Source organism: Morone saxatilis, unplaced genomic scaffold (genome assembly GCF_004916995.1).
Source record: "Morone saxatilis isolate NCDOM2014 unplaced genomic scaffold, NCSU_SB_2.0 Contig11, whole genome shotgun sequence".
Classification (NCBI taxonomy): domain Eukaryota; kingdom Metazoa; phylum Chordata; class Actinopteri; family Moronidae; genus Morone; species Morone saxatilis.
Genome location: NW_023339663.1, coordinates 23,809,840 through 23,837,493, shown reverse-complemented (window position 1 = coordinate 23,837,493; position 27,654 = coordinate 23,809,840). Strand labels below are relative to the sequence as shown.

Sequence of the window (27,654 nt, the reverse complement as noted above, 5' to 3'; positions counted from 1 at the left end):
GCCTTTCTCACTCTGGATCACATGCACACACACACACACACACACACACACACACACACACATACACACACACACACACATACACACACATACACACACATACACACACATACACACACTGTTTCTCTCTCTCAGCCTCCTCAGTGTACAGTTGGCCTCAGGGCTCCACTTTCCACTGGAGCCAGTGGAAGGAGGGGCCCTTTTGTGTGAATTAGGATAATGGCTGACAGCAGAAAGCAAAACAATTACACTGGCATAGCCGTATATGCCGCATTCGGCCACGTCCGGTCAAGCAAGGCACGCTGGCAAAGCTGAAAACGTGACGACTAAAAGAGCAGGGTTAAAGAGTTTAAAGTTGATGATTACTTTTAATAGATTGGTCCCTAAATAATGTAGCATGCCAAGAGAAAGTTAGTCTAGTAACTAATGTGTGGTTATTCATCTTCTTCTGTGCGGCCCATATTAAGGGACAGGGGTCATGAAACATTGATGCGCACACTGTGTAGCTCTCAGAGAGGACAGTCTGAGCAGTCACTTGAACAGAAGCTGAGGAAATTAGGGGAAATGTTCCAGAGACAAGGAAACTATTTTGAAAGGACCACTGGACATTTTTCTCTTTGAAGACTAGTCTTCTGTGTCCAGAGACGATAAATCTCTTCATGCTCTTTTAGTTGCCCTCTTTATCTAATAGTTTCCTTTTCTGTAAGCTGAAATCACAATATTTAACATAGCAAACAACATCTCTTTATTTGCTATATGTAAGTTTTAGAAAGCGCTATATTTGCTTTCAGTTTTACTCAATTTCATTTTTAGGCCTCTTGGATGTAGCCTCAAGTGCATTTTCTGCCTTTTAAAGAGTGTATATGGCACTAACCCGCTGCTATGATCTAAACTAAAATTATCTGTTTGATAAGACTTTTAGTTTTAATCACTTAACGTGAAATAATAATGAGAATTAATTGTCATGTTATGTAGCTCCAAAATTAAATGTTTTCATAAACTGCAGATGAACTCTATGATTGTTAGCGAGAGTATATGAGTAGGGGACTTTAGTTAAAGCATTAATACAGTTAATTTATCAGTGTATGCGCAATTCACATCATGGATCCATGTAGGCAAATATACATGTAATGTATTCCCAGAGAACCGTGTAAGAAGATTTTTGTTGCTGTTGCTGTTTTGAAATGTAGAAACGTGTATAAGTACTTTGAGTTACATTGGAACCTGATTTGAACAGCCATATTCTCTTTAAATCATAATATTCAGCTAAATTAAAATAGTATTTCTTGTTTTGAAACCTTTCTCACACACCCTTTGGGAGAGCTTTTTGAGAAATGTCAGTGTATACAATGTCTATAAGCAGACACAGTAGCGATCTGGCTTTTTAACTTCAGACCCCCCCACTACTTAAAAGCCATTGTGGGCAGCCCTTGATGTCAGGGTGGACACACTCACTGAGATCCCTGGGTTTGTTGTTTCACTTTGCAGGAAGCTGCTGGGTGTCTTGCGTTTATTAGGCATCCATTAGTGTTACAGTTTCCAGATAGCATCTGTTCTTGTAGAATCAGTGATACCTGCACTGCATCCCCCTCCCACCTCTTGCAGACACGTCTCTGGCAGCTCTGAGCCACTGGCCAGCTGTAGTTGCAGCAGTGAGGATGCTGCCAGATATTGCCCACCTACTGCCCCGCTGCCTGCCCTCACTTGGCACCACTGGGGTGGGAGATCTGAGCTGTTCCTGTCCTTGATAACCTCCCACACCCACCACCTCCCTCCCTCTCCTTGACTCTTTCTCTCTGTCTTTCTGTGTTGTATGTCTGTCATAGCCTTTTCTCTTACACTCTCCATCTCTCTCTGTCTTCCTCTCATATTGTGTTTGTTTCTTTCCCTGCCTATTTCTTTTTCCCTCTTTACTTCCGTTCATCTTTCCCTCTCTCTGTCAATCTCTTTGTCTTTTGGCCTGTCTATGTTTCTTCTCTCTTAATTTCTCTACACCCTTTCTCTCTCCCTACCTGTTAAACCCCCCACCAATTCAGGGATTTAACAGAAAGAGAAAAAATGAGGAGACCAACAGAGGAAGAGAGAGAGAGAGAAGGGAGTAGAAGAGAGGGAAAGAAAAAGAAAAACAGGCAGCATTTTAATTGCTTTTTAAAAAAGTGGAGATGAAAAACAGAGTTAGCCTGGAGGGGTATGGTGAAATTCTAGCTGGAAGAATTGCAAGACCATATGAGAAAGGAACACCTCGGGCGAAACAGGGAGATGAGTATTGGTTTTTTATAAAGCATTTTGCATCGATTTCCAGAGAGAAAGCGAGTAAGCGAGAAGGATGGAGACGGAGAGAGAGAGAGAAAGAAAGAAAGAGAGAGTGAAAGAGAGAAAAGATGGCAGGAGGGTAGAGAGAGGGAGGGAGAACCATCTTTGCTCTGCTTCTTCACACAGTCAAGTCAAAGAAAAAGAAACAGGGTGAATTTGACATGATAGCTTTGGTGTGTTGAGCCGACACATCGGGGTCAGGAGATACCCGATACAACCATTAAACACAAGCTCACACACTTTTAAAAAGTAGAGGATTGTAATTGTAAATTCAGTAAAATGAGTGTGTGAGTGAAGCCAGCCCTGCTGTTTGTTCATTGGCATTCCCTCTGCGGCTCCCTTCCAGTGTCTTGTAATAGAGTTTGACAATGCCGGTGCTCAGGCAGTGCTGGGTGTTGTGTGTGTATTGGTCTGGGTGTTTGCAAATAGGTTTTACGATTTTCTTTGTCATACAACTTTGTCAGCCGACCTAGAAGCTGTTACTGTGATTAAAGAGCTGATTACATCAAAATGATGATAATAACAGCAACGCAGCGCCCTGCCAAGAGCTGTTTCTCAGAGAGACGATGGAAATGTGCAGAGAAACCGTTAAGGAGGTTACGTGCAACAGATTTCTTGTGTAAATCACAAGCACGACTTGTTTACACTGCGCAGGCATTCCAGGTTTCTCTGCTGAGGGAAATGCGAGTTTTGTTTTAAAATGAGTCACAAAATTAAAGCAATTTTTTGCACTTCAGAGTTCCATTAGTTCAACCTATGGGAGCACAAAAGTTTTGCAAACACGTGAAAACACTTGTGCCAACTGCATCCTCGATATTTAAGAGATGCTAAAAACCTATTTTTAATTATTGAATAGGGATATATAGAGATAGAGTGGAGGTGCCCAGATGAGATTATTAGATCAGCGTGAGAGGGACCTGCAGGTAAGCAGCAGGAAAACCACACAAAGGCGAGGGTAAATGAATATCTGTCCAAGGGTATCTCGAGGCACGGCGCCAACATGGTGTGATGAAAGTTTAAAGATAACAGCAATTTCCACTCTTTGCCTTGATGAGCCCCTGTAGCCAACTTCAACTAAGCCCTTAATCTTGCAGTGCACTGTTGGAAGGGGTTAACCATGGGACGCTATAGACAGCAACATGTGCCTTATTATTTCACCAAAGTCTTGTCGATATTAGGTAAAAGGTTAAACACATACATATTATCATTGTTATTATTTTAATTAAATGTTGTGTTTCTTAAGAAAGCATTATTGATTTTCATCTTTTCAGTTGTTATTTTCTCGTTTGGATGTTCTTCTATCTTTGCTTTGCCTTTAAATATGAACCAAATAACTCTAATTCAGCCTACAGATACTGTAGGAGAACCAAAGTGCAACTTATTTTCTGGGATGACATATGAGTCAGATTTCTTTTTCTTAAATGAAATGGCCTATATGTTGACTTTATTTTCAGTAAGACCCCAGTTAGTCAGTAAATTATGGATTGCTACAGATTACATAGGAACAGAGAAATTCAAATATAGTTTTAAATGCAATAGTCACTCATTTATCTTCAAATCAACAAAATTATATAATGAGATTTTTGAAGTAAACAAAACACAGAACATCGGATAGATATCAAAATTGTAATACATACAGTAGAGCTGCAGCTGTCCAAAGTCCTCTCACATTCATAACAAAGTCAAGCTGTAAAAGTAAAATATTTCTTCCAGATGTCCTCCTCACATTAGTATGTGGACCTCCACAATTTCCTACCTCTGTTTCATTTCCACGCCTCTGACAGATGGAATAATAGAGCTGTAATGCTACATTCATGCCATTAATTTCTGTAAGTACAAGCAGCAAGCGTGTGTGTTGTTATAATCTCTCTGCAGAAGGGACACTTCAAACAAGTCTGGAATGGAGGAACTGTGCCTTAAGCCCCTTGTTTCAACCTGGGATGCTAATGCATTTCAAGCTTAGTGCTAATAAAATTGAAAAATAAATGGAGGGTAATTGTTTCATGCATTTGAAGGGAGCTGGCTCATTCCATTATGTGTGTGTGTTTGTGTGTGTGGCTGCCTGTGTGCGTGTGTGTTTGTGTGTGTGTATTTCAATTTTCAGAATCAGTCGTCTGTTCAATGGCACCGAGCCCATCGTGTTGGACAGCTTGAAGCAGCACTACTTCATAGATCGGGACGGCGAGATATTCCGCTACATTCTCAGTTTCCTCAGGACCAGCAAATTGCTCCTTCCAGATGACTTCAAGGTATATATCTGCACCACAACACACTGTATTGTGTGTACTTGTCTGCACCATCAGCTCGCACAGTTTGAACAACATAACAACATAAAATGCTTGAGTATGTTAGGCCATCTGCCCAGACACGTTGTAGCATTGTGTGAATTTCCTGATTTTTCTCAAGATAATACACCAAAGTGTGAATATGTTTGTATTCATTAATATTCACCTGCCCTCTAAGGTGCTGCATGTTTTCAAAATAGACCTGACACCACAACAGAGCCGCCAGTTCTGTTTTCACAATGCTAACATAGACTCACCCTCCTCCCATTCAACACATTAATTACCTGTAGTATAAGCATAAGCAGTAATTAGGAAACTTTGGGGGGAAAAAGAATTATGGAACAGACTCAGTTGGAGTTTACAGTGGTTGAGAGATAAAATGCTAACTGGCTAACTGGAGCATGGCCCGGTGATGTGTGTGCCAAAGCCCTGAGCTGTTGTTTTTCACTCAGAGTGGTTTCTATAGAGGTGAACCCAGGTGAAATAGCCTGTACACCCCTCAGTTCCCCCTGCGCTCTGATGACCGACTCCCACACAGATAGGAAGTCTCACAGACAGTCAGGAACTCACTGGGAGAGCTGTGTTGGTGCAGTTAAATACATACTAACATGCTCTGTACCGACGTATACATGCATCTGTGCACACACACTTTACTCTTTGTGGGCCACTGAATCTGCCCGTATTAGCCTACTCAGACTGCACACACCTGGCTCCTGTTTTAGCGTCTGCATGAGAGAATTCTTTTCTTTTGTGTTGTAAGTGAACACACACAGAGTATATCATGTTCGTTATCATACTAATGCTGTCAGGCTTGGTATCAAATAATGCTTTATACACTCTTAGGTGTTCATAGATAGATTTCCCATCCATGTAAGGTATTCGTAGGTTATTGGTGAGCTAAATATGCACGACTTGTGTTTTTGATACGAGCTGTGCAAATGGATCATAAAGCATTTCGCTCTCTGTTCAAACTTATTGGACATTAAATGGTAAAACTTTTTATACTATAATAGTTTTAAATATCTATGAGGACAATATGAAGAAATGTGTTTCTTATTTATCAGACATGGAGCAACATGTATTTAGTATCTATTTGAAGTTGTGTTTCTGGCCGCCTGCCAAATGTAAGTCCTCCTTCTATTGACTCTCCTTCCAGCTCTTGTTTGGTCTCCACCACTTTAGCTGCTAAATGCAATACAATGTCACCAGCTCTTTAACAATTTCTGTCTGCTGTTTGTTTATGGGCAGGTAGCATTCAGTAGGTTTATTTTTTTATTTTTCCTAAAAACAGCTGCCTACTGCTGCTGGTTGATGAAAAGTAAAGTAAAGTTGGGTGCCATAAAACCAAAACAATGAGCTGAAACACACTAAAACGTTCGACAGCACTGAGCAGAATTGGGTAGTTATTTTCTGCTAGTTCATCATTATGAGCAACACCTTTCAAGTTACACATAGTCAGTTAATCCACTGTCATTATAAGAATATTAATTAGTGCAGGTTTAAACCAAACTGATGGCATTACTAGCAAGTTAGTCTTACCCCACAAGTACCCACACAACCACATGTGGCTTTGTCAGAATTATTATATATTCTGCCCGCAGCTCCTTCCTGTTCAAGGTTTTTATTCAGTGATAGTGTTTCCTAGGTGTATTCTATTCTTCACTTCTACTCCACCTTAACTTGTGTGACCTTTCCACCGGGCTGGCGCTTGTTCATCATTCTCTACAAGGGAACAAGGCGAGGCCAAGCCACACAAAGCCAGGGGCAAACTCTCCAGGCCTCACGGATAGTCTGAACGAGAGCCAAACTTCAGACAACAGAACATGACATGAAAGCCCTGCATATTTTCTGCAAATGATGGCCTGACTCAGTACCGATTAGTTTTCCCCTTCTTATTCATGCTTTTCCCTCCCTCTCTGTGAAGTCTTGACAGTCCAATCAGGCACCATGGTTGAAGAGAACGCACTGGGCTTCATTGTTTCAACTCATTACGATCCCCTCGCATAAGCCTGTGTTGATCTGCATACCTTTCAATTTGCGTGAAGACGGGGGAAAAAAATGCAAATAGTGCGAGGCGGAATTGAGCATGTCCTTATCTGAACACAATCAGGCTTGCCGTCGCCAGAGGGCTGGGTCTGTTCTGCTGCTGGCAGCCACGGCGCTGTGTGTTCTGCTAAATCAATGTGAAAGTCTGAGCAGAATAGGAAAAGAAATTTTTCAGCCTACATCAGTGGAACAAAATATTCACTATTAATATCCTCCCTCATCTCATTATTCAAACTACAATTAATCACAAGAGTGTAAGCAATGCTCAGTCATACTGAGGGCACGGTTATAAACCGTCAAGAGTTAGTGGTTCCTGCCTCGGTTTGTTCAGGCTTTTGTATTGCACTTTAAATCAATAACGCTTTGTTTCTTTAGGTAGCAAATGCTAACAATAATAGAAAAGGGGGAATGTTTTTATTCTTTTGTCACTGCTGTATATTAGATGAGAGACTTTCATCGGTGGCCTGTATAATCAACAACCTGTGAGCCTCTACTTGTGTGGCTTTAGTCATTTTTTGTCCAAAACACACGGTAGGTCTTTATCAGTCCTCCAACTCCCTCATCGTGACAGTTTCCATCATTTTCTTCCTCTTCTTCTCTTTCCCTGCCTCCCTCTCTGTCTCTCCCTCCCTCTGTCCTTCCCTGAGATGTTGCCTTGCCGGTGGGCGATCAGGTCGGATCATTATTTTGAAGCTCAAACGGGCTGTCTGGACACAGGATTGGGGGATGAATTGTCTCGTAGAGCTGGCAGCAGTAGCAGCAGCTCCAGCAGCCAGGACGGAGCTGTTGGCCCTGTCTCCCTCTCATCCTCACCTCAGCGCTTAGGATTACTCTGTTGTTTTCTGCGCTGCTCAGGATGACTAAAGTGCCTTGCAGACAGACCCCTGTTAAAAACATATCCATCCATGGTTTCAGACCTGTGAAGGATGAGGAGCTACACTTTGATACAGAGAGCTGCCTGAAGGGGAGCGTCTCAGTATGAGTTTTGTCAGCTGCAGCAAGAGGGCCAGGAGAGAAAAAGACAGGGAGAAAGGAAAAGAAAAAGGGAAAGAAGGACCCACTCCCTCCCTTCATTCGCATTCTGAAATCTTAAATATTAGACCGTCAGCTTAAGATGTGTTGCGTCAACGCTGTCCAGATGGAGTTGTATTTGGGTGTCGCTCACACGCCTCAGATGAAGGCACAGCTTAGATGAGGGGGTAAACCAGAGAGGGAGGCTTTTCAAGGCTAAACAGTCTGACAGAAGCAGCGGGGTTAATGAATATGCTGTTTGCTGCCATGCTCTGTTTCTATACCCAGCAGTGGTCCGGAGAAGGGAATGGGAAAAACTCTTTTTAGATCAGGGCTCCCTGGCAGCACCAGCACCCAGCACCCACAGCCACCAATGATGCAGACTATATGAAACATATGTTGTTTCCGCAGCACAAATCCACATTGAATTACTCTTCAAGGGCGCTGAGACTTTGCACTGCGCCAAGATGAGCAACCTCTATCTGTACCTATTAAATATGTAGCAAAATGCTCAGCTCTGCTGTAGTTTGATGATGTCCATACACTAAAACAAACTATAGCTCGGAGCAAAGGAACATGATTATCATGTAAGAATAAACTTTGAATGGCAGTGATGGAAGTTTATAAACTAAGAATGAATTAAGCTGTCACTGTGAAACACTAATCAGAACACAGATTTAATTACTAATTGTTTAGCAGAAAGAGTCGCAGCATTTAGGTGTAACCTAATTAAATCTTGTTCTAATAGGAGCTTAACATTGGGCCACAAGCCTCATTAACATAAAACTCCCTCCATGTGAGGAATACATTAAAAATCCTCCTTGGCTGATGATTGTCCTCATGTTCACTTGCACATATCTTTTCCTCACCTCCTGTCTGCCTCGAACCTCCGCCCCTCCCTGGATTTTCTATGGTAGCGGTGAATGATGGTGCCATCTGGTCTTGTGGGAAATTAGAGGCAAGAGCGCAGGGGCAAATGGCCCCCAGTAAGCCTTGCCCAGGAGGGAGAGGCAGACAATCTGCTGCAGACTGTCTGCACACAGGAATGCACCATCCCACTTCACTGGAGCCCTACTGACGGCCTTTCTGGAGTCAGCTCACTAAAACATGCTAAAGGCTAGCGCAGCTCTGCCAAGAGCTACTGTGGAGGAGAGCTGCAGCATGGCTATGCTTTGTTTATTGAGAGTGTTGTCCCGCTGGTCGGAGGCCATCACCGATCTTGGTTTATTGTTCTTCTTTCCAGAAGATATATTGGTAACAAGTAAGATGTTAAGCACTGCTCTGTTTTCATTTTCGTTTTTATATTTTTATATTTCTATTTGTGGTATTTATCTGATTCTTGTCCAGATCAGGAGTATACATTTAAACTCTTACATTGCTGACATTACAAGAAGCCTGATGAGTTCATTGGTCTAAAACATGGTGCCTTACCCTTTGCACTCCTTAGTAATGGTTTCTTGTAACAGACAGTGAGGACAAAGGACATCTGACACACATATATAAATGTGTCTCCTAAAAATATTCAGAAATATTGTAGGACATTTTGAGCATATTAATCACTGTGCCATTAGTTATTTGCTCTCCCATGCATGCCTGTACCGCACAGCTGGTGTTTCACTACTGTAGAAGGGTGAAAGTGCAGATACAGCCAGAACAGCACTCCTGGAGTAATTAGAGGTTAAGTGTCTTGCTCAAGGACACTTATTCATAGTCATTAGTTGCCGTAGGGAAGCCATCAGGATATCCTGTAAATATACCTTCTACTGTCATCCTAATGTTGCACAATACCATATATGTGTAGGCTTTTCTCCTAAAGACCTTGGTGATGAACTGTAATGTAATGAAACTCAGTGTGTTAGTCACACATATAGCCAAGTGGACCGCACACACATGAAAACTCACTGCACTTATCTCCATGCTCATCTGCCTGTATAGGACTTCCACCTGCTGTACGAGGAGGCGCGCTATTACCAGCTGACACCCATGATCAAGGAGCTGGAGCGCTGGAAGCAAGAGCGCGAGCAACGACGGATGGCGCAGCCCTGTGACTGCCTGGTGGTCCGTGTCACACCTGACCTGGGTGAGAGGATCGCTTTGAGTGGGGAGAAGGTCCTCATCGAGGAGATCTTCCCTGAGACTGGAGACGTTATGTGTAACTCAGTCAATGCCGGCTGGAACCAGGACCCAACACACGTCATCCGCTTTCCCCTCAATGGCTACTGCAGGCTTAACTCCGTCCAGGTAACACACTGGAAACTTTTTGTTTGTCCTAATCTGTCCCCCCTCTGTGTGTGGCACATTTATTACATCCAATTCATGTAAAACACAACTACCGAACTAGTTGTAGTGTTTTCACAGTGTTGTACTTATTGTAATGTCCTGTTGAATAAGCAAGGACCATATATTTCTGTGACTTGGTGTGGTGTCCCTGAAGTGTATTATGAGTAGTCTGCTGACAGCAAGTACAAAATCCGAATTAAAGTAATGCATTACATTCTGGGACGGGTAATTCAACAAATACCTTTCCCTGACTGATTTGGAAAAATAAAGCATGATAAAAGTCAAGAGGATATGCTACAAATCAAACAATATTGTAGTGAGAAAAATATCATGAAATTCTAGATTCAACATAGAGTATTTAGTTACAGGTGTAATGTAAGATATGATAAAGATAAATTAGTTTAAATTCAATATTGCGTGAAGGAGAAACTTTATGAAGGACTAACTATGAAAACATATAGTATGTTTTAGGAATATTACAGGGATATTATACTGTAATTGCAATAGTTAAATAATAAACTAAATGAAAGTAGCGCTCTGAAATGAATGATGTTTTTAACAAAAAGACCTTTGGTGAAAAGACATAATGTATGTAGGGTTGAATAACTCCTGGTGCTTGTATACAGTAACTTTAAGTAACACATTTCCAACCGATTCATAAGGTGTTAAATGGAAAAGGATGTCAAAACACATTATGTAATGCATTTGTAAGATGGGATACAATAGCTCTGAAACACATTGTTACAGTGAAAGACTTCAAGTGAAGTGTTTCCTTATGTTAACTGTATTTTCAGTTTAAGGTCCTTAGCTAGCTAGCATTTATTTTCTAAGGATTAAATCTTTTCTGCATCAGGAAGTGAAGATAATTCTTTTAAATGCACAGGTTTCCTCATAATTTTATAATGAAACCTTTGTGTACATTTTGTCTAGACACTTTAGTTCTGCATGTGTTGAAGTGCAAAGGACACTTTAGGTGTTTTATGGAATCTGTCCAGTCTTTGAGGTTAGCCATAGGACGCAGATTCCACCGAGAAACTTTGCTATGAGTCAGTCAACAGGATTTGTGGCCTTGTATACACTCTGAATGTTGCCACAGTGGAGACTCTTTTAACCAGTATTTATCCAGTGTAAGATGTTGCTGAGCAAGCAAACCATTTTTCACCACCACCCGTCAACACTTTCATACACACTTAAAAACCTGGCTGGCATTTGTACCGTACAACCAGTGCTTTGAGGGCCACTGTGCAGCTCCACTGGTGTTACTGAGTCTATCATCGCATCTGCTGAAGGACTGTCTCTTATTCTCCCTCTCAGTGAAGTTGCCGTGATTTGTGGCCCTTTATAGTGTACCGCATTTTGCCACAGTAGAGATAATAGCTTGTTGTCACTAACTGAGATAATAGCTACTCTGATGGAGCTAAAGTCAGTTTGTCGAGAGATTACCAGAGGTAATAACAAGTGTACAGACTTTGTGTATTCTTTTATTCTGTCACAGCTTCCAAGTGGCTCTTGTGGCTGTAGCATGATGTGTAATCTGAGCCTGGCCTGTGCTTTGTAGTATGTGACTGCTCATTACCCTTTGATTGTACTCATACTACATACATATGGTATTGATATAATCTCAAATAGATTTTATTTACAGTATGTTATAGCATTTTAAGCAGTAATCTGATTCTCAATCACCCTGTTTAAAGCAGACTGGGTAGTAAAACAGTAGGATGTTAAAAACAAACTCAGAAAACTAGTTTTACAGTTGTGATACCTAGAGAGGTCTGTGAGAGGGAGAACAAGGGGGGAAACATAACAGCCTCACACCACAGGCTTGATATAACACACTTCAGTGCCCACAGCCATGAACAGGCTAACACATAGAGGAGCCTTCCCCCCTCCAGCACCCAGAGGGAGCCTCTCCCAGGCAGGCTAGTGCACTCTGACACCTCCACCTCCTTCCCACCAGTGTGAGAGACCACCTCCAGGGAGGAGAGCCGAGCAATAGGGACAAAGCATGTGTGGACTGCGGCCATGTTTTCTTGCGAAACGATGAAGAAGAGCAATGGAAAGAGGGGGGGGATGATATGCATAATTTACGCTTTACTCCTTTTTAAGACACAGCTCCTTTTTAAAAAAGACTCCAATATAACACCGCTCAAGGCAATTGAAATACACGTATTGCATTTTTTAATACCATACTTACAATTTCTCAAACAGCCTAAACCGGTTTATACTTCTTTTATAGATTTTTAAATGACTTGCAATATAATTAATTGGCCGCATCAACTAACACAACATTTTCCCACTCTGTTTACCAGTGAGACTGGTTATGGAATGTGACTAACATGGTCTGAAAGGAGTTTTTATTGTTTAGGCTTTATTGGGCTGCTCCACTGAAGGTGAAGAGGGCAGAAATCCTCTTTTCAGACAAACTGCTAACAGAAAGAGGAGCTGGATCTTCACGGTTTCCTGTAAGCGATGCTCCCTTTTGTCAACAGCATGGCCTCTCTCAGTTAAGGTGGTGTTAGTTGTGGTGCCAGGCTCTTTTTTTGTCTTATGCTGGCCCATTTAAGATACACAGATACACAAAATTCTGAAAAATTGAATGCGCAAACACACACACATATGCAAGCACAGTAGAGGGGCCCGGCTCATTGAGTCGATGTAGATGAGTACACGAGGAGCAGATGGAGGTGTTTTTCGGTGTAAGGGGAGATTTTTCTAAACAACTTACTCATTCTGTCCTCTCTCATTGTTGCGTGAAGGTATGAGAAGGTTAGGAAAATAATCCTTGTCTTACTCGCCAGACAATGAGCCTCTGATCTGATTTCAGTCCTGGACCCCAACCCAGGGGAACACATACACAACCACACCCTGCCCACAGAGGAAGACCAAGAAGAGAAAGAAGGGGGGGACGCGGGCAGATGTAGCTTTGTCTGGAAGAGAGTATTTATGACTGGACTGTTTTTTGAGGAGGTCCTGACAAGAAAGAGATGGATATGTGACAACTTTTAAATGTACGCTGTTTTCAATTATTATATGTCGCTGGCATAGAGAATTCATTTTCGTCCCAAATGATTTTATTGAAGCTAAGGTACTGTTGCTGTTTTGCCCAGGGCTGGAAACTGCTAGACCTTGTGATACGTTGGTCACAATGAGATAACATGACATTTCTCAATACTTTACTGTACACTAAGCACTGCAACCTAGTTTTTGCAGTTTATTATTCAGTTTTTATTCACTTGAAGATAAAGTAACATCCCTAAGGTCAGTAAAATTGGTTATACTTTGGAGTGAAAGATCTGACTCAATTACTCAGGGATATTCAAAGCAGTTCAAGGATTCTGTTTTGGGGGCTTTTTTCAAGAGTATCAAATTCCTGATACGTTATTATATCATCTTCTATTTACAGTTAGAAATATAACAATACTAACTGTCTGTATAAGTCTACAAAGAGAATATCTTGGAAGGAAAGTCTTACAGTATTACAATGTATGCTGTAAATTTAGCCCCTGCTATAGTTCTTCATCTGGTGTATTCAAATGTGAGAGAGTGAGAATAAACAACTCCACCTTGGCGAGTGATCCTCCATGAAGTCATGAATGGAATTTAGGGAATAATGCAAACCACCTGCGCTGTGATGTAGCTCCAGCGGAGAGAAACAGAGAGCAGCAAAGGCACTTAACGGAGGGAAAACATTTAGCCAAAGAGCCACAGAGGTGTACACACACGCGTCCCAGAGCTGGGGCCGAGCCTGCTGATCCATACATCACCATGATGAAGCACTCAGATCAGACGAGAGCCAATCCGTCCTTCATCAATGTGACAGCGGAGGTAGTCGCAGAGAAGGGGCCCCCTGTTCCCCTGCTGCCCAGGCGGAGAACGCAACACGTTGCAACACTCTCTTACATGTCACACTGCCACTCCATCAATCCTGCGCTGGGTGGAAAGCGAAAGCACAGCTCATCAGAGCAGACAAGGCCACACAAACACCTCAGCTTTGCTCCTCAGTGGCAGAACAAGACATTAACACTGCTGTGGTTAGGGGTCTCTGTACCGCCCGTGTGGCTCAGTGGGTAGAGAACAGCATCGGGCACTCGGGGCCCAACAGGCAGCAGATTAACCTGCAGTATGTTGAGGGTAAAAACTGGACGATGTTGCCTGCTGACAGCTTCAGCAGTCGGTGCCAGAAAAATGTTGAATGTTTTTGTTGGACGCAGCATGGTTAGGTAGTGGAAAGTAGATCTTTCTAAGAGTGACCCTGGCAACAGCCAACGGGAATTATGATACAGCTGGAGGGCTGAACAGGAAGAGAATTAATCAGAGGACTCCAAAGTTTGTACACTGTGTAATCAGAAGAAATAAACTTCCTATAAAATTGTTATATATTATATTGTTATTTATATATCTGATGTAATGTCAGAAAAAATAGGCTTTGCAGCGCAGATGTAACCATCAGTGGTGGAAGAAGCATTCAGATTCTTTACTGAAGTAAAGTGTCCATTCCACTATTCAATTTCACGTCTTTTATTAAAAATCATACTAAAGTAAAAGCACAAATGTATTATCAGGATTTTACAAAGTACAATAGTAACTATTGCTGTCAAATACTATAATAATATGGAGTAAGAAGTACAATGTTTCTGACTGAAATGGAGTAGTAATAGTGGAGTAGAAGTGAATTTGCATAAAATGTAAATACTCAAGTTAGCTGAAGTACAAAATTATTTAGAACTTGAGTACTTGAGTATAGAGTATGTACTTACATTCCACCACTGGCAACCATTGTATGAGTACCATGAAGCAAAAGGCACAGACCACAGATGAATAAGAAAAGTTGTGTGAGATCCTTTATTCTCACATGCTTAAGACTGTTCAGTTTAGTCTGACCTGTACTTGCAGTCCCTTTGAGGACTGACCTAACCCTAAATACCTCTGTTGCCTGTCTAGCTCAGTCGCTATTTACAGTGCCAGGGGTAGGAGCTGCATTGCTGCAACAGTCACCTGAAATTACTGTGTAGATCCATATAAAGACATTTAAAATCAAAGTGTCCATTGATAATGGTAAGCTCAATCTTGTCAGCTCCACAAACACAGCTACTCGATAATGTGCCGCAAATGCTATGAGAATATATTACACTGTCAAAGTGTTTTTGTCGCTTGTGATTCCTAAAAAAGTGGGCAGATGGTTCAGAGAATTAGAAAGAGTTGGACCTTCTCGGCTGTTTTATGCCAGATGCTTGCGATAAGCAGAGGATGCGATGCAGAGACTGCAGTTAGCGCTGCTTGTCACATATTAAAAACTGTGCATAGTTAATCAAAGGGACCCCCTGAGTGCAGCGCCCATCACATGCTACAGTGTGTGTGTCATACATGTCAATCAACTCTAAGCCCTGTGCCATGAGGAGCAAGTGTCTTCCAGCGCCTCCTGAGAGGTGTTGCGAGTGTGTGTGTGCACTCCGGTGGCCATCAATATTAAATTGTGCTCCCGTTTCCAGTCCTAAGACTCATTTACTTTGATTCCCGCCATCTTCGTTGTGTTGGAAATGTTCGGCGCTGGGAGGTTAGAGGAGTGAGGCTTATATAGCTTCTCCTCTCCCCCATGTGACCCTAGATTGAGTGGCAGCTCAGTGAGATTGTTATATGGTTAATGGTATGTGTGTGTTTTGGGGGCAGATCCCTGTGCAGCTGAGTCGACCCTGTAACAGTGAGAATGGTTTATTATGTTTCAAATGTGTAAGGATCACTGGGGGATGAAGAGGGCGAGGAGACACTTTTATTCAGCTTTCTGCTTCGATCACAAAGGCAGGAAGAGACAAGAAGAAGTGCTAAAGTTCAGTGCATAACTAGCTAACTTTGGTGTTGTCATATTCTCTGCAATGCTGTATTCTGATTTCCTGTTTTTAAAACAATAGCCTCATACATGGTCACGGCAATACTCGACTCTGGGAAGGTCAAAGTAGTGTACATAATTACCTCTAATTCCATTTCACGGAAATCATCAGGCTTGGAGTGAAACTTTGACGAATCAGATTGCTCACATGCAGCTCGCCATTTGAATATTTTGCTATGGTTTCGCTCAAGTGAGGCAGGAAAGTAAGCAGAGAAATCTACATAAGTACAACATAAGCTGGGATCTGAAAGCCTGCAGTCACAAGTATGTTGTGTTGAACTGAGCCACCAGGACATGTGTTAGCTTTTTAAGAGGGCGCATTACTTTCTGTTGTCAGCTGGGATTGATTTCAGGACGTTGTCCTGTAGACATTGAAACCTTTTGCTTGGATACATCTTAATTATTCAATGTATTGTTTATTGCCCTGTGGCACTAATTCACTGTGTCAAACTGAATGTGAAGTTTTTTTATGGCTTCTTATAGTCATTACAGTATTCTTGAATCAGTTACAACTATCTATAATAATATCCTTAAGTCTTTTGTGTTGCCATGCATTAATGATAAAAGTGTTTTCAGACTATCTTTATTGATCAGGCCATTCTCCTCTGTGACCAAATTCATTGCCGAACATGACAGAGTCCCACATGCGTTAAGAGATGATGGGGAAAAATGCAATGTGATGCAATGATCAAAGAAGGCTATGTAATATCATTTCCATAATCGTTAGGCTCCTCCATCGTCTGTCATGGATTTGGGAGTGTTTGATGCTTGGGCAGGTCTCTTAATTAGCCATCCTCACCATCAGCTGTCTGCCGCCCCTTCTGTCTCACAAATTACAGAGTTTGTCGTCGTTGTATGGCCAGAGGACGAAAAAGGAGGGGGAATAACTTTTCCAAGTGGTCCTTTCTGCGTACAAGCAGCACGTCAGCCCACATTTTAGTTTTAATCAGGAAGCGGTGGGAGGGGGTTCAGGTCTGTTCAACAAGTTATAATTTGCATCTGTAAGTTTGCATTCTTTCACACGTCTCATGACTGTCTCTGTGAGTTTGTGCGTGTGATTTATCTGCTCTTCTCTGTTGTGCTAATCCCCAGTCACGGGAAGCTGCAGCCCTTCGACCTGGAGGCCTAAACGCCCCACTTTAGCCCTCCGATGGGGCCTTCACTCCTGTAATTAGAGAGGTCATCCTTCGCCATGAGTGCATGTGTCAGTGTGTGTGTGTATGGGAGTCTGAAGAAACTGATCTTTTTTGTGCAAACTTCTCTGGCTCTGTAGCTGGCAGGAGGGGTTAGCCCTTGGCGAGACCTTTCATTTCCATGCGCTGCACACTCCATTAAAAAGGACGGGGGAATAAGTAAATACACGGCACTCTTCTCACTGGGATTTAGATATACCGCCTCCAAAAAAACAACATCCCACAAGACTTTCGTCAGATGAAGAGAGAAAAGTGATGTTGGAGTTCACGTGTTTGTGTCTGAGTGCATCTGACTCGTCTGTGTATCAATGCCCAGACTCGAGGGCTAACATGCATCCCTGTCTCCCATTCTCTCCCTGCAGCTCCAACACTTTGTCCTTACACTGAGCACCCATAACTCCCCATCCTCATTCCCCACACGTCGCTCTCTCCTTCGCTCACGGACCTCACTTCTCCTCTCACCCCGGCCTCATTACTCAAATTAGGAGCTCCAGTAATCACCACGCTGAGCTCCACTCAGCCCCTTAACACACCTCACTCACACTCGGCTCTCCTCATCCCTTTGAGCTCATGCCCTCGGTTCAGTAGCCAATCCAGCACAAGCGGCATGAATATTGCAGAGGTGGTGTGATGTCGGCGTGCCCCCTGGTTTTATTCCAATTGCTACGTGTGATTGGAGGAGGGGGAGGTTAATGACACATGGTGTATGTTGAGACTGATAAAGATCTGAGGTTGATGTGAGGAAGGATGGATATCAAAAAGTGATACCCGTCCAAGACTAAAAACTAAACTCTCCTATGAGTCATCTTTATTTTGATGAATGTGGTCTGATTCTGTTTGGAAAAGCATACATTTCTAGCAGAAGAAAAAGTGCTTATATTCAAGGAAAAACTTTGACCTTTTGGGAAATACATTTATTCACTGTTTTGCCAAGAGTTAGATGTGTAGACTGATACCATTCTCACGTCTGTACAGTAAATATAAAGCTACCGCCAGCAGCCAGCTAACTTACATTAGCATAAAGACAGGAAACAGTTAGCCTGGCTTTGTCCAAAGATAACAAATGACTAAAGGTCAATCTTGTTTGTTGAATTTGTACAAAAACAAAAATGGTCATTTTACTGGGGATTAGCCAAGGTAGTTGTTTCCCAAATGCTTGTCTTTGAGCTAAACTAAGTTAGCCAGCAGCTGGCAGTAGCTTCATATTTAGCATACAGGCATAAGAGTGGTATCAATCTTCTCATCCAACTCACAGCAAGAAAGCTCAATAAAAATATTTCTCAAAATGCTGAACCTTTCCTTAAAAAAAGTATGAAACCTGAAACTTGCAACTCTATCAGTAATACTTCTCAGTTAGATTTAGCTCTATTAACGTGGCAGCTCTGTCATTAATACCCCTCTCTTTACTCTCTTCCTCTCTTTTCCCTCTGTTTGCAGGTCCTGGAGCGCCTTTTCCAGAAAGGTTTCAGCGTGGCGGCGTCTTGTGGAGGCGGTGTGGACTCATCCCAGTTCAGCGAGTATGTGTTGTGTCGTGAGGACCGGCGAAGTCTGTCCATCAACACTCCCATCAGGATAAAACAGGAACCCCTGGACTAGAGCATTCTGGGAGAGGGACTGCCAACCACCCGTCACCCCTGATACTCCTTCCATCTTCTCACACCACCCCACCCTGCCTTCCCCTGCCCCCTCCCTGTCCTAACAGAACCACAACCACCCCCAACATACCGAAGTATTAGCAGAGGCTTGTTAACCTCACCAGCTCTGCAGAACTCTAAGGGGAATGTAGTACCAAACAAAGGAAAAAAAGCATCAGCAACAAAAGTTTTTCATTATGTTAAATAACGCCCAAAGAATCTGGGATTGTGATGAAAACAACAACGACAAATGGACTCAACAGCAGCTCATTTAAACCATTTTAGCACCGTGACTGGTTGATCTTCTTATGATCCTTCTGGAGTGACACAACCGCCCACTCCCTGATTCCCAATGCACTCCACTCCCCAACACACACACACCACCCTTCCTCTCCTATTTCAGCACATCAGTATCATCCAGTTCTGTGTCTGTATGAGGTCCATTTCTTGTCTGAGTGATGACAAGTCTGGCCTGCTGTGGGACAAGGAAGCGGTGGCAAACAGGGCGCTGTTAAGGATGACAGGAAGAGGACATAATCCCATCTTGCAAGTCCCCCAAAAGGCCCTAATCCCCTAGACCCCGCGACCCTCCTGCCCCATCCCACCTCACTCCACAGGCCTCGCTACAGATGGCGGAGCTTCGCCGAAAACAGCATCGTTTGCCAAACTGATTGTTTATTACAATTTTCATTGTTGTTTCTAAAGTATGTTCTTCTTGCTCCTTTTGCTGTTCTTATCATGACATGGTGTAAACAATTATTATTAATAGGATTATTTTTAATGTCTCTTTTTTCCTTTCTCCAATATGAAGGATGTATGAACGTTGTATTCATTAGGCTTTGAGAGCTTGTGGGGGAGCGTTTCTTGGCAGTAGCTGCAGAAACTCAGATGTCTGCAGGCTATGTGGCTAAAGCGATCTGGCTGGCAATGCATTCAGAGCCGGAAAAAGTCCCATTGTTCAAACAGGGATGGAAGAGAACCTGGATGTTTCGTCATTGTTTATAGTCAAATGTGTAGCACACATAAAAAAGTGCTCTGGAGTTTCTGCTTATTAGCTCTAAAACATATCTCGGGTCTCTGATCGGATTCTCTCTCACAAGCACAAACCTTTGTTTGTATTTAGCAGAAGTTAAAGAAAGTTCGTGAATTTGAAATTCAGGTTAAAGTTGCACAAGCTCTAAGTGTATTGCAGTTTTGTTGAGTTAGAATGTTAAAGACCTGAGGACCAACGTGGAGAGCTGATGTTTACCAGTATGTCTCGTACTCTAAATGCTTGATTTTTCTTTGCACTTAAACATTTCCTACGGAGCTGTCCTGCCCTGTTCCCACCAAACACTTGTTTGAACCCAGTGACCAGTGCCAAGTCAAGCTGGTTGTCTTCTCATGTTTTAGGAGACAAGAGCATTAAAACATTTAAAACAGGCAGAACTTACAACAGAACAAATACTGTAGGTACCAAAGGAGACAAGGTGCCTATTTTGTTGATTGTACAAACATAAAGACATCATCTCTTTTTACAGTTTATACTGTAGTGAAAGAAAACACTATTACATTATTCAGAACTGTATGAAGGGCACTAACATTTGTTCGCCCGGGCCTCCAGTCCTGACAGTTTTGTTGAGAATAGCTCACAGTACCTTCAGACAAAGTTTGAGAGACAATGTCTTTGTTTGTTTCAATATTGTCACTTCTAAGCCAAGATTATTTCAATGGTTCTTCACATGTATGTATGGCAGAACCCAAAGTGAACTGTACTCCCAGCATCAGCGTGTTATTCACAAAGAGGCGAGTGGGCGGCATTTACTCTGTCCTGCTCTCATTCTTTTGGTCTTATTCTCAACATTTCTGGATCAAAGACAGAAACAAGAAAGGCCAAGTTTTCATGCTTTATATTTGTGTGTAACTTACAGATGCTGTTTCTTCCATTCCAAAAGACTGACAAAAAAAAGAAGAAGCCCATTCTGATCTTTGCGGGCTCTGGCAGTTGTTTGAGTTTAACTGGAGTTGTTTTTTATAAACTAGTTATTCATTAAAAATGGGTGGTAGTTCTTTTGACCATGTTGTCCTAATATCTGCTCACTCCGGATGGCCACTGATTAAACAAGGCCAATGAGTGGATAAAGATGAGCTCGGTATAAGTGTAGCTCCCAGTCCAGCGCACTCCTGCCTGGGGCTCTCTCTCACAATCAAGCCCATCTTTGTTCTGACCTGCCAGTGGCCTGCGCCTTTGCATCCAGTCGCCTCAAAGGGAATGGTCAACCAGGCCTTTCATGTGCCACGGCATGTTGGGCTCTCCACAGCACTGCTCACCCCCCTCCGCCTCCCCGAAGGCTCTTAGCTCAGTGGTGCCAGTAGAAACTCGGGTTGCACCCCCTGCTGCTGTGTCATCCCCATGCCATGGTTTTCAAAACGCCCTCCTATGCTGTGGCTCACTGGACCACACCGCAACAAACCAAACAAACTGATGAGTCAAATGTGAGCATACTCAGAACATACTGTACAGCCAGGCGACTCCACTCTGCTGCTGATCCAGTTGATGTGAGGTGTGTGGAAACTCATCTGGGTTAGTTGTTGAGGAAACGGGGGTAAAAAAAGAAAAAAACACACATCTGCAAGATATACTTTTTTCAGGGAGAAAGGAGAGAAGGCAGATTCTCTCACTGGCATTTGGAAATCACAGAGGGGGCTTTTAACAAAGAGCTAAGGGGTCATGCACATACAGTATGAATAAAAACATAAACATCATTCTACACATTAAGTGAGAAAAAGGAACACAAATTGCAGTTTTGGGTTTCTCTGTCTGCAATAACCAAACCTGGGGTGCCCCTTTCAACTGCATTTAAGGGGTTAACTACAGAGCTAGACAAACTCGACAGGACTGGAAACTTCACAGACATGTTCACACAGGCCACCCTTTCAGATGAAGTACTGGTCAGTGTTTCAGCCACTTCACATGGCATTCACTCCACCTCTGAGGTGGGTCAGTTGTACAGTTATTGTATATTGAATTATCAGGACTCTGGGTTTTACAGGACCCTCGTGTTTTTAAGAGACCTCTTAGTCCTCTTCACAAAAAGAATGAAAAGAATTCAAAGCATTACATTGTGTACATATGGATTAAGACATTTCAAAGGGTATCATAAGGTGCAAATGTATATTATTTAAAGTGTTTAAAACAATTAGACTGTGGTATTAAAGGGCATGTGTTCATTTACAATGTCTCCATTTGACTTTTCTTGCATATTTGCGATAATAAAAGGATGTATTGTATATCTGATGTGTCTCATTGCTCTCATGTTGTTCCATTAAACTTAAAAAGGCAAGAACAAGGTTAGTTTTAGAAGTTATGTCTAAGTTGCAACAGCTCACATTTGCTTGTATTATTGGTGATCAAAAAAATATATAAATAAAAGTGTTCATCGCAGGTGATGCCAGCTTGAAACATGTAAGTACGTATGTGGTTGTTGTATTCAGTAATTTGATCTCTGTGTCCTGTAAGTGAACCGATGAAACCTGATAAATCTCCCCAGCCTTCTGTACGCAAGCATATGTGGACTTGATCATTTTTGCAAAGGGGGAAGGTCGTCTTCAGGGCTGAATTCAGATCAGCAGTCTACAGCTCCAGAGGGACTGGGGAATAGGCCAGGATCTTGAAAAAACCAATATGCTCCCAAACCCCAATATTTTACACTGCGTTAAACAGTTTGGTCTTTTCGAAAATGCTTCTGCTTAATTAGCAGCAGAAACCTAGGGGGACGAGCAGCAGCGCTTGACTCAGTTTGTACTTAGCATGTGCAATGTTAGAAATGGAAATGAAGCAGGCTGAATTAGTAGTTGACTTTGGTAAAACTGTCTTGCAAAAAGTAACAGCTTATTTTTCCTTTTAAAGAGTAAGAAATGAAGAGAGGGAAACATATTGCCTAATTATTCAGTCATTTTAGAGTAAAATGTACATGTTTTAATTCCTGTTACCACTCCTATGGTACCTACAGACATTTTAAGGTGTATGCTGTAAGAATAAAACAAAAGAAGAAATGGACAAAGTCAGCGTCTCCTCAGTTTAGTAAACAGCTTATTTATTCCTTTACAAAATAGGTACAAATACATAAGTATTGTTTTTTCACACAAACAGGAAATTTTCAAGATATGTACAAGAGTTTACCAAAAATAACGTGGTTCTAATAAACACATAGTTTTGTAAACAATATTTACAAATCATCCTTACACTGAAATGTTATTTCCTCCACTGTTTACATCAGTTATATTGTTCTAATATTTTGGCTAAAAAGCTGTAGTAGTAGTAGAAATGTCCTCCTGTGAAACAACCAGAAAACCATAGAAATCACTAATAAAATCATCTGAAATCATCACAATAGATATTGTTGTGCTTGTTTTTAAAACATGGTATTTTGGAGATAAAATTTATGAAAATGTGTTAAGCATAAAAGCCAATCAAAACAAATAAACAAAAGAAAAAAATAAAATATATTAATTGTTAAAAATAAGTCTCTCTTGACAGAAGTTGGCAATACTGTTTACTACTTAAAAGAGTCATTTCTTTGCTATAATACAGTGACAGCTTTCAGTTGTCACGTAAAATAGATATAAAAAAAAGTGCTGTCAAAATGTACAATGCACAACAATTGTCACCCATATTTAAATAAATTTCAATATGACAAGAAAAGCTGCATAGAGGCCAAGATATTTAGTTAAATAGAAAAAACATAATGGACAATATTACATAACACAATAAGGATTTGTAAAAAATAAAATAAAATAATTACAAGGCGACAATGCAATACGACATGTAAAAATCAGGCGTTTTGTCCCATTACTCTCTCAATCAGTAATACAAAGACAGAAACAAAAAATAGAAATTGATTTTAGGCTGGAATCAACTGTTTCCTTCTACAGTTAAACATTTCTTTACAGCTGTGATATTTCATTTAGGATCAAAATACAAACAAGTATAAGTGTTGTGCACTAAACCGCTTCATGGAATACTTTTGTCATTCAGTCAACACCAAAGTAGATGGGGGGGGGCTAAAAGTTTTAAATGTAATTTTTTCAAACATCATGTGTGCAGAGAGGACAGTGAGAGGAAAAGATAAAGGAATGTCTGTTTTGATCCAAGGTTTCTCTCTCCAGTCACCACCCCTCCCACATCACTGGCCTCTCTGAACCAAACTTACCTTCTCAACCAAGTAAGTTTTGGAAGAAGTGGTGAGCATGATAGTAGACAACTTACAAACATCTAGTCAAAAAACAATGTTCACATTATTTGTGGGTAAAACCAAGTAATGACTCACTCAACAAGGGTGACCAATCAGAAACTGCTGTCATAGTACAACCATGGTTTTGTTTAATGACCTTTGGGGTCATGGGAACCTTTAACAAATACTCTACAGGTGAACAGAATAAACAGTCTAATTTTGACTCATTCAAAACACATGGTTTTACAAAACATCAGATTTCATAATATTGACACATGGGTTATTCCTTTTCTTACAAAGCTTACATGTGATAAAAATATACATGCTGTAAAATAATTCAAAAAGAACTATTTACACACACAGTAAAGAAATTGAACATGATGCTGTTATTTGGAATCTTAATGTTTCAAAATGATGTCGGTATAGAAATCAGTAAAGTCTCTCATTTATTGAGTTCAGCTAAACTACATTCATTGAACTATGTTCAACAAATAGCTCGTGGAAAATATCCTAGGCTGTATCGAGGTGTGAACATAATTCTCTTTGCCAAAATAATTCATACATTGAGGTGATTCATTGAAGCTACTGCCAACAACGTCAAATAAATAGCAAGTTCTGGGTCAAGTCCTGCGACACAAAAACCACTTTGTTCCCTTAACAAGTTCAACGCAAAGAATTTGATATGGCCTTTAAACTGAATGATCTAACAACACACCGTGAATCTAAACAGAGAAGACATGGAACAACAGTTTTGTTTTTGTACGTTTTTGTTTTTCTCTCTCTCTCTCTGTCCCTCTCTCTCTCTTCTTATTAAAAGCTACATCAAACGTCACTACAGTACATATGGAGACACAGAACTGAAACATTAGACCTGATCTGAAGGCACGTGGCTGGGAAGGAGGAGGCGCAGGAGGAGGTTGAGGTGGGCGCTGAGCGGAGCAGAAGCTACTTGAGCAGGGCACGGTAAAGGAGGAGGGAGTGGGTGGTCTCTCTCTCCTGCTCCATGTAGAAAATTAAGTCCCTGAGGTTGACACGAGTGATGCGTTGCCGCGTGTACTGGCGTAATGAGGTGGACGGGGTGGAGGAGCTGGCCAGTGAGCCCGCCGTGCTGCCTGAAACCTGGAGACAAGGGAGAGGTCAAAAGGTGAGATGGATGACTTCACACCGGAACGGCAAACTTTTTACATTTCTAAATGTTTTTCAAGGCTTGATATTGTCTACAAAAATAACATGACAAAAATTCAACCTATTTCCAGTTTGTTTCCAACAGCAGTGGCAGCGCTGCGCTTGGAATAATCAGATCACCCAGGTTGCTATCGTGAACAGCAGTATTTCCAGTGGCTGAGCATACGCACCACTTATAAAAATTAAAACTGCATTGACAAAATGTCAACAAGGGAAGAGATTTAAAACTGGTTTACTCAAACTATCTGGGAAGTTCAGTGCAGAAAAACAGCAGCGATGAGCACCAAAGAAGTCTAAATTTAAAAAAATGGCATTATGGATTTTACTGTGCTTAAAGGTGGTCATTGATATTACATTCTACAGCAGTACATGGCTGTTTATGTAATCTCAAATATCACAACATTTAAAGTCATGCATACTGGGACCTAGCAACATGTAGCCACGCTAGCAGCATGGCTCTAAGGATAGGATTGTTGGTCAGAATGACATCAGATGGATTCCCATCGTCCCCATGATCCCTAATGACTTTGCTGACTTTTCCTCTGGCTCAACCATGATGTTGACATTTGTGGTTTTGAGTGAAATGTCTGGACATCTATTGGATGGATTGTCATGAAATGAAGCATAGACATTAACACAGGATGAACTGTAATAAGTCTGGCCCTCTGTTAACTTTTCATTGAAAGTACCGTCACCATCCGGTCAAATTTTTTATTTGTCTATTATTTTGATTACTGACCTCCAAAACTAATTCCACTCCCTTCAGTCTACTGTACTTTGTGTTTAGTGCTAACCATACCATGTTAGGATGCTAATAAGCAAAACTAAGAGGGTGAACATGGTAAACATTATACCTGCTTACCATTAGCATGTTAGCATCCTTATGTTAGCATTTGGCTCAAAGCATCGCTGTATCTAAGTACAGGCTCACAGAGTCACTAGCATGTCAGTGGACTCATTATCTTGTTTCTGTCTAGTTCTTCCAAACATGGAGATGATGAAACGGATTTTCTGTACACTTCCAAAGCTGTGTAGAAATCTTGAAACTAATCAGGGGACAGGAAGGAATATTCTAGTCTTGAGCTTTCAAACCTGCAAAGGTGCTTGATATGAAACAACAGCAGCCATCAACACTGCTATAGTGGCCTTCAGTTATCCCACTGCACTCCAATTGCTTGAGTGTACTGACTTCATTGAGGAAGTGCATTTATGTATCAGACTTAGGTGAGCTGAAAATAAAATCATTGTGCTCTTTATTAGAAACATCATTTTTGGGGGGTTTCAATTACTATTTTCTCCTTTATAGATGTGTGTTTTGCATTTTCTATTTCAGGGAATTTGTCCTCAGTTTGTCTTTAGTGAAGAAAACAGTCTTTGTCTCTGTTGTGCAGTCAAAGGGTTAGTTTAGTTCAGAAGTAAGCAATACTATGTTTCCCATGTCCCATAAAGGAAGTAATTGTTGTTGAATGGCTAACACATTGACAGTATCAATAGTATGGAATGTGGCCTCTAAGCATGTGTACACCTCCAATTAAGAAAAATAATCCCTCTTGCAGAGCACGAATGAGATCAAAAAGACGCACTAACAATGTCCAGATCTTCAGGTGCAGCAGAGTGTTTAGAGAGTTTTTTTGTTAAACTAGCAAAACACGAGTCTGAGGGAAACATTGGCGACGTGCTCCGACGGCACGGGAAACCATCAGTTTTATTTGTGTGCTCTATGGCTCTTTACATTGCCCTGGATATGAACAGATTTTCTCTGTAAATGAACAATGCTGCTGACATAGATCTGGGCTGACGTCTCACTCTGAAATGGAGCCCTTGTTGTTTGTATTTGATCCAGGAAAAATGAGAACGATAAAAAAGGGAGTGTATACAGAGGCCGATACAAATCAAGAGATGCATTTACATTTGGAAATGAGAAACACTGGGAAACAAATCCAGCAAGTGCCCACTTGAACCCAGCCAGAGAGAAATAAGACAGACATTTCAGTCAGGAACACCCTCTCACAATTACATTGATTGCACCACTCTGTAAACACACAGTACAGACAGGCCTTAATTGCAAACATATGATGGGTATGAATTTACAAGAACCAAACCAAAGTCCCTCCAGCACCCGCTCCCTCATACTTGTCTTTGTGTACACTGTTTGACGGTGCTTTGTCTCAGATTTCCCTCAGTACACTCTCTGACCCCTGGACGGCGAGTGAGGGTAGCCAGGCCACCTTTCTCGCCAACTTCTACCACCAACCACATCTACTGTCTCTGGAAGGCCCGGACAATGTGTGTCCGGCCAGTGTTAATGAGGAAATTATTTTCTTCACTGTATAATCAAATAGATTCTTGTTGGCATATGATATTATTACAGGTGATTTTTCCAACAAAATTCAGTGTGTAAAATTAGCTTTCATCTGTGAGCTCCGGACATGGTTAGTTACAAAAAATTGCTAGCAGGGCCGCCCTCAGCCTGTTATAATATCATAACTACCCTTAACCCCGTCTGAGTTATGTTTAAAAAAACAAATAAATTAAATCAACTTCATGCTATGTAGGACAGCACGAGATGGAATGCGTGCATGGAAGTAATATAGAAAAAAAAGAGCTGTA

The 27,654-nt window shown here is 41.5% G+C and overlaps 2 protein-coding genes across 4 annotated transcripts in view; one reads left to right on the top strand and one right to left on the bottom strand.

The window, feature by feature from the left end:
- Positions 1 to 21,889, top strand: part of LOC118343359 (BTB/POZ domain-containing protein kctd15) — a 27,793-nt gene extending 5,904 nt beyond the window's left edge. For both annotated transcript variants that reach the window (XM_035682134.1, XM_035682135.1), the window contains exons 3-5: positions 4,418 to 4,562; positions 9,591 to 9,896; positions 18,450 to 21,889. In XM_035682134.1, the coding sequence (XP_035538027.1) occupies positions 4,418 to 4,562; positions 9,591 to 9,896; positions 18,450 to 18,608 (610 nt within the window). In that variant the 3' untranslated portion in view covers positions 18,609 to 21,889. The remainder of the gene's footprint in view (positions 1 to 4,417; positions 4,563 to 9,590; positions 9,897 to 18,449) is intronic.
- Positions 21,890 to 22,701: 812 nt separating this feature from the next.
- Positions 22,702 to 27,654, bottom strand: part of LOC118321071 (transcription initiation factor TFIID subunit 4) — an 80,223-nt gene continuing 75,270 nt past the window's right edge. For both annotated transcript variants that reach the window (XM_035652258.1, XM_035652259.1), the window contains one exon: positions 22,702 to 24,978. In XM_035652258.1, the coding sequence (XP_035508151.1) occupies positions 24,805 to 24,978 (174 nt within the window). In that variant the 3' untranslated portion in view covers positions 22,702 to 24,804. The remainder of the gene's footprint in view (positions 24,979 to 27,654) is intronic.